The sequence below is a fragment of the Rhagoletis zephyria genome, unplaced genomic scaffold, assembly GCF_001687245.7.
Source record: "Rhagoletis zephyria isolate East Lansing unplaced genomic scaffold, Rhagoletis_zephyria_1.1 Rzeph_scaffold_07335, whole genome shotgun sequence".
NCBI classification, from domain to species: Eukaryota; Metazoa; Arthropoda; class Insecta; order Diptera; family Tephritidae; genus Rhagoletis; species Rhagoletis zephyria.
The window spans coordinates 25,510-31,652 of NW_016164418.1; the positions used below are offsets into that span (position 1 = coordinate 25,510).

The following is a 6,143-nucleotide window of genomic DNA, read 5'->3' on the forward strand; positions in this document are numbered from 1 at the left end:
GACCGGTCGACCGTTTAAAAGCGCTGAGTGAACTGAACTTCAGCCAGCCATAATGATAATTCGATTTAGCCGACATGATATTGACAAGCAGACGAACAGCAACAGCAACAGCAGCAGAAGCAGAAGCAGAAGCAACCCAAATGACAAGCGCAGGGCAGCAGCAAGTTGAGGTGAAATTGGTCGCAATAAAATTGATCTGAACTGGGCAGTGAGTGAGTGTAGGATATAGGAGTAGTATATAGTAGTTACTCGCAGTTCTACTGGCAAGTAAGTATGTAGTTAGCCAAACTCGCATGGCTGCCACAAGGAAGCCACAGAAAAGAAGTATGGCCTGCCTGGGCAGTTATTTGGTTGGCTTGCTTGTCACTTTGGCTGTGGCGCTCTCCACAATGGCTGTTGTTTACGAGTGGCAACAACTTGCCGCTTCCTCTAATGGCATTGCTGCAACATGGCGATGTGCAAATCAGTTGTTGCCACAAATGTACACTGTGAGAAAAGTTGGCAATCAAATAAATATTTTATTAATACAAAGTTTAAAAATATAAAGTTTTTTTAATTAATAAAAATAAAGTTTTAAAATTGGAACTTACTAACCTTTCCTAACTTAACATCGCTAATCTAACGTAGTCAGCCTAACCTGAATGCATTGCGCGCATATCATTGCGATATGCGAGGAATAAAGCAAGCCCATTGACCTTTTGCAGATTGATCACCAACAAATTTGCCAGTCCGACAGAGTGGTAGGTTTTCCACTTTTCTACGTCTCGACTGAAGGACGCTGGCTTCCAACTTCGTATTGTGGAGATAAAAATCGAAAAGGATTGTGATGATTCAGAATTTACACTTTCTTATACTGGTGGCAACAGCTTCGTGGCAAATACTTGCCACAGAAGGGCCGCGGTTGCCGTTGACTTAAATTCACGAAAACCAAACTGACTCTCCGATAGCCCGTTTGGGGCCTTAAGAAATGTATACAGTCAGTTGAACAGTATTTGTTTGCGAACCTCTCGCAGCGTTTTTTAGTTACTGATCGTCTCTCGCTAAATTCTTCCAATTCAGAAATGCATAAATCTTGCAAATATGGATGACCACCTGCTGTGGCTATTTAAAAAAATATATTCGGTGTTCATCTGGCATATATGCTTTTCACCGTATGCTTTTCGATTCTGAGCTTTTGCAGACATGAAGCTCATCAATATGTCACAAGACAGCTGCAATGGCTTAAATATAACCAGTCCCATGGATCCACTAAAGAAACACCCGCTTGTTAATATTAATACTTTATTCATCTTCTTTTTAGTTGTTTGTGTTGCCGACAGGGTAGGAGTATGATGTATTGTGGAACGATTTTCCGTCATCCCTTGTAAAATTTAGTTTGGAGACAAACCGGTTTAGGCGTTGTGCCGTCTTTAGTGAGAACGAAAACTGACACTGAAGATGGCACAACGCCAAAACCGGTTTGTCTCCACGCTAAATTTGACAAGGGATGACGGAAAATCGTTCCACAATACATCACTTTCTTCATCCTTATAAAAAGAGATCGCACCCTCTAAGCTTTCTTCTAATTTGCTTGTTTGTTGTGTCTTCGCGATTTTCTGATTAAACCAGTATTTTACTGAGGCCTGAAATTTATTCCCAAACTTCTTCGTCCGCTAATCTTCACCATCTCACAGAAGCGACAGAGACTCGTGTCTGAAACATTCAATTTACTGAGGTGATAACGCGCGGAACAACGTCCCGTGAAGTACCCAGTGAGAATCATAATCTTTATCTTAATCTAAATTTTTATCTTAATCTGAATCTTAATCCTTATCTAAATCTTAATGTTAATATTAACGTCAATCTTAATCTTAAACATGATCTTAACCCTAATCTTAACCTTAACCTTTATCTCAATGTTAACCTTAATCCTTACATGAAAATCTTACACCTTAATTTAAATCTTAATATGCATTAATCTTAATCTTATTCTTATTTTTAACTCTTTCTTAACCTTAATTTTAACCTTAACCTTACCCTTAACCTTAACCATAATTTTCACCTTGCTTCCTTTTATTTTTATCTGTATCTCTATTTTTTATTAATCTTTATCTTCATCTTCCTTTCCATCGGCATCTTCCTCCTCGTATTCATCTTCTTCAATTTTCTTCTCTTATCTTCACCTTCATCTCCCACTAACCACTCGTTCGCTATAGACATACATACATATCGCACACGATCTTCAAAAGTGACACAACTCAAAATTTGTAATTTTTGAAACTATGCACTAAAATTGTACACATAGCTTTTATTTACCTTTCAGCAACAGCTGATTTTGAGTTGTGTCTTTTTTGAAGATGGTGTGCGATATGTATATATATATGCACTTACCTCACCGTGGCGTTAAATATTTAACTTAAAAAACTGGAACGTTGTTTGGCATGCAACGTCATCAATAATGATATTCCAGAAAGGTATAAGGGCCCACCGTTTATAACGGTTTTAACTGTATGAGAGTTAAGCTTCCACGAAGAGCTTCCAACTTAACCTTAGCTAACCTAACTAATTTATACTATGGTAGGAAGGAATGAGGAAGTCTAACTTTCTTCCTAAAAAATGTAGGAATTTTTCTCAGTGTATCCCTGTAGGCAGCTACAAATGTACTTATGTATGTACATTAATTCAAATATTAAGCGCTTGCATGCACATTTTAGCATTTGAGCCCTCAGAAACAAAGCGCCTCATAAACAACAAACCAACAACAACAAAAGCGGCAGACGTTGCCAAAGTCAAATGGCGACAACAAATGCAAAATCAACGTCAGCGAAGGAGACCGAAGCCGAAGTCGACGACAACGTCGGTGGCAATTGTTGTCAGTGCTTTTGTTGCTGTTGTTTTTGTTGTTAGTTTATTGTCGCATTTTGTTGTTTTACACATGCATAAACAAGTTTGCATGTTGTCGGCCATTGTTGTAACAACAACAAGAACAAAAAAAACAAAATGAGCAGCATTGTAACACTTGCGAGAGAACACACAAAAACAAGTGCACTTCTTGGCTGTTTAAAGCTTAAAGCGTTTAGTCAAAAAAGCGACGGCAAAAATGCAAAACATTTTTACAAACTCCATTTCCAAAAGTTAAGTTTTTACTTACCAACGGCGAATAGAACGCCGAACTATCCACGCCAATGCTTTGATAAGGATTCTGATCTGTCGAAGGATAAGGCGTGCCATAGACGCCAACACTCGCCGCTGGCAAGCGGGAGTAGCTCGAGAGCGCCAAACGTGCGGAGTCATATTGACACGAACACACTGTCTGTCCGGAGACGGGATCTGTCATAATTGGGCGTCCATTCTCACAGCAAGAACCACCAACACCAGGTCCGCCGACACCCAAGCCCGCCACACCAGCGCCATCGAGCGCACCGCCACCGACAGGATTTTTAATACCGCCACTACCGCCGCCGCCGCCAGTTGTGTTATTGGAGTTTTGCGAGAGCGCATCTGGACTCATTGCGCCGCTGGGCACATCAGCGGAGCCGCCAGCTCCGGTGTTCACACGACACTCGCCGCCCACATTCGAGGGGCTGAGCGCAGGCGCATTCGCACCACCGGAAACTGGCATTGACGAGGGGTTGGGCGTATTTGGTGAGTCGCCAGTTTGGGGCGATTGTGTGAGGTTGGCGGAGATGAGCTGGAAGAGAAAAAGAAAATGTCATTAAATATTTTGATGAGGAGTAAGCGTAACAAATAAATATTTCTGTAGTACAAATTGACAACAATGCGCGCAATTAGTAAGTGGACTTGTTTACAAGAAAGAATGAACAGAGGCTATCTGGTGCTCGAAAGACATGCGTATGCAGGTAAACTATTTTTCTTTTTTTTTAATAAATAAATGAGGGAAATCTTGATAGAAACGGCTTCCTCACCGATAAGCTTCTGAGTTACGATTATCGTTCTTCGTCGTTAATTCCATCGCTAGCACGAACAGCAAATCAAGTGATCGGACATTGGTTGTGTGTGTCCAAGCGTCGCGTTGATCAACACGTTTACATTATAATCGCGTGTTAATTAAAAGCATCATCATAACTCTCATTTCGGACACCTAATCGTACACTAGTGGTGAGGGAAATTACAAATTCAAATTGTTTTTGATTGGAACTATTTTATTGGAATGAGAATTGTTGTCTAATCAAGCAACAAAATGGCTGCGTAAAGGCAGGTGTGTACGAGTATGTATGCCTGTTCAAAATAAAATAAAATACATAGATATCTAAATACATACTGTGTACTATTGAGAGGTCAGCTAAGGTCGAGCACAAAAGACGACTCGGTTCCTATCAAATATGTAAATTATTAGCTGATCACTGCTTGAGAGAGATGTGTCTCATCAAAGTGGTATTTCGCACCTATAACCACTCAGGCACAGCGGCCAACTCGTATTATGAAGAAGATCAAAACTCTTCGAATTATGAGAGTTATCTGAACAAAGACCAAAGAAATCTCTTTGGAAAATTCATTTTTAAAAGCCGCAGATAGATAAATCTAGACCAACATATCCTCTTATTTTGATATTGATGTCAAAACATTCCAATAGGCAAATGGTAAGCGGTGTTTTATGTAGAACATCAAATGACGATCGGGGCTCTTTCCTTAACAGGAAAAATGGTGTGCGCGTTTCCTTATAAGGCCCTTTATAAATTAGGTTCTTTGTCCACCAGGAATATGTGCGGACAAAATATAGCACAATCAAATTCTTAAATTTTTTTGTCCCCGCTTGGAATTTTATTGAAATTGGAATTTTGGGTGGCCGGAAAAGCCAGAAACAATTTTTTCTAAACACTAAGGCATTCTTGCCAGCTTAAGGCCTAGAGACTGGATGTAGAGGATTGGGATATATAGGTGGGGACGGGAATTTTTTGCTGGCGAAGGCCAGACTGCGGCAAAGAAAATTCTGCATAGTGGATCGTCGATGATGCCTATGGTGACCATATGTCGTCCCCATGGATTGTGAACCGTAATCACTCCTATCAGGGCTTGTTTATGAGATCCTTAATGTATAGAAAGTTTTCACCGAGCTTCCCAAGATAGTTTCTGTATTGTTCCCTTGTAGAAAATCCAACGGCGTACTTTCTTCCAAAAGAGACTACAGGTAACAGGTAATTGCTCTGAAAACCTTCTCAACAACTCTCTGTGCCCGGAACTCCGATCGTCCTGCCACAGACTAAAAGAGTGCAGTCGACACATCGGTTGAGACCTTCCATTTTTCTCTTCCACGTAAACAAGACTAGGGTTGTCTTATTGGGATTGACCTGATCACAGTGCCCAAACCATCATCCGCGAAATCAAGCATTCAAAGTCCTTCAAAATACTTGAAGAAAACGGCTATAATAACTTTTTTTCCTTCCTGTAAAATTTTTGAAAAGGGACTTAACAATGTTTGGTACCTACTCCTTTGTACTAGACATGCTAATCACTTCCGTTCGGGACGTTTCTCCTTATCTGTAAGAGTATTGTTTTATGTACTTCTGGGCAGGTAAAACCTACTCATATGGAAATCGAAAAGCAATCTTGAATTCAAAAAAATAATAATTATACCCATTACGTTGCTATTTTCCAAAAGTCTAGCCAGTCTTTCAAGCCGCAAGCTGCCAATTATGCATTTCAGTGGAAGATTCTACAGCAGCTCTGGCCGTCGCACATTTAGCGCGAGTTTGACTTGCGCCGAAAATTTCGAAGGCGTTACGCTGAGCTTTAGGCATAAATTGCTACGCCCCGATGCGCCTTAGTATTTTTAATATTTTTCATTAGCCTCCATATGTATGTACATATGTATGTGGATATGTGTTTGTGCCATATCTAGTGCAGCAAGTCAAATTCGACAGCTTTCGATCAAAAATTTTTTTTGTCGGTTACGCTACAAAAATTTCGGTCGCTCAAAATTTTCGCTTAATTATATGTTTGCGAAATCGAGGCCACAAAATGCAGTCGGCCAAAGCTTGAGCCATAATATGTGTGTGTACGAGTAAGTATTTATGTGAGATTTTTGTATATGAATTTGCGAACGCTTGCTTGCCGGCATTTTAATTTTTGGCATTCAATTTTATTTCATTTTTCATTTTCAGTTAAGTATTTTGCATAATTGCTCCTGCGGCCATTTTTTCGGA

The 6,143-nt window shown here is 40.0% G+C and overlaps 1 protein-coding gene across 1 annotated transcript in view; it reads right to left on the reverse strand.

The window, feature by feature from the left end:
* The window catches only part of LOC108374095 (homeobox protein araucan-like), a gene marked incomplete at its 5' end in the record, with an annotated part of 25,352 nt that extends 21,682 nt beyond the window's left edge, over window positions 1-3,670 (reverse strand). The window contains 1 exon segment of the mRNA XM_017630066.1: window positions 3,131-3,670. Within this exon segment, the coding sequence (XP_017485555.1) occupies window positions 3,131-3,670 (540 nt within the window).
* Between the last annotated feature and the right edge of the window lie 2,473 nt (window positions 3,671-6,143).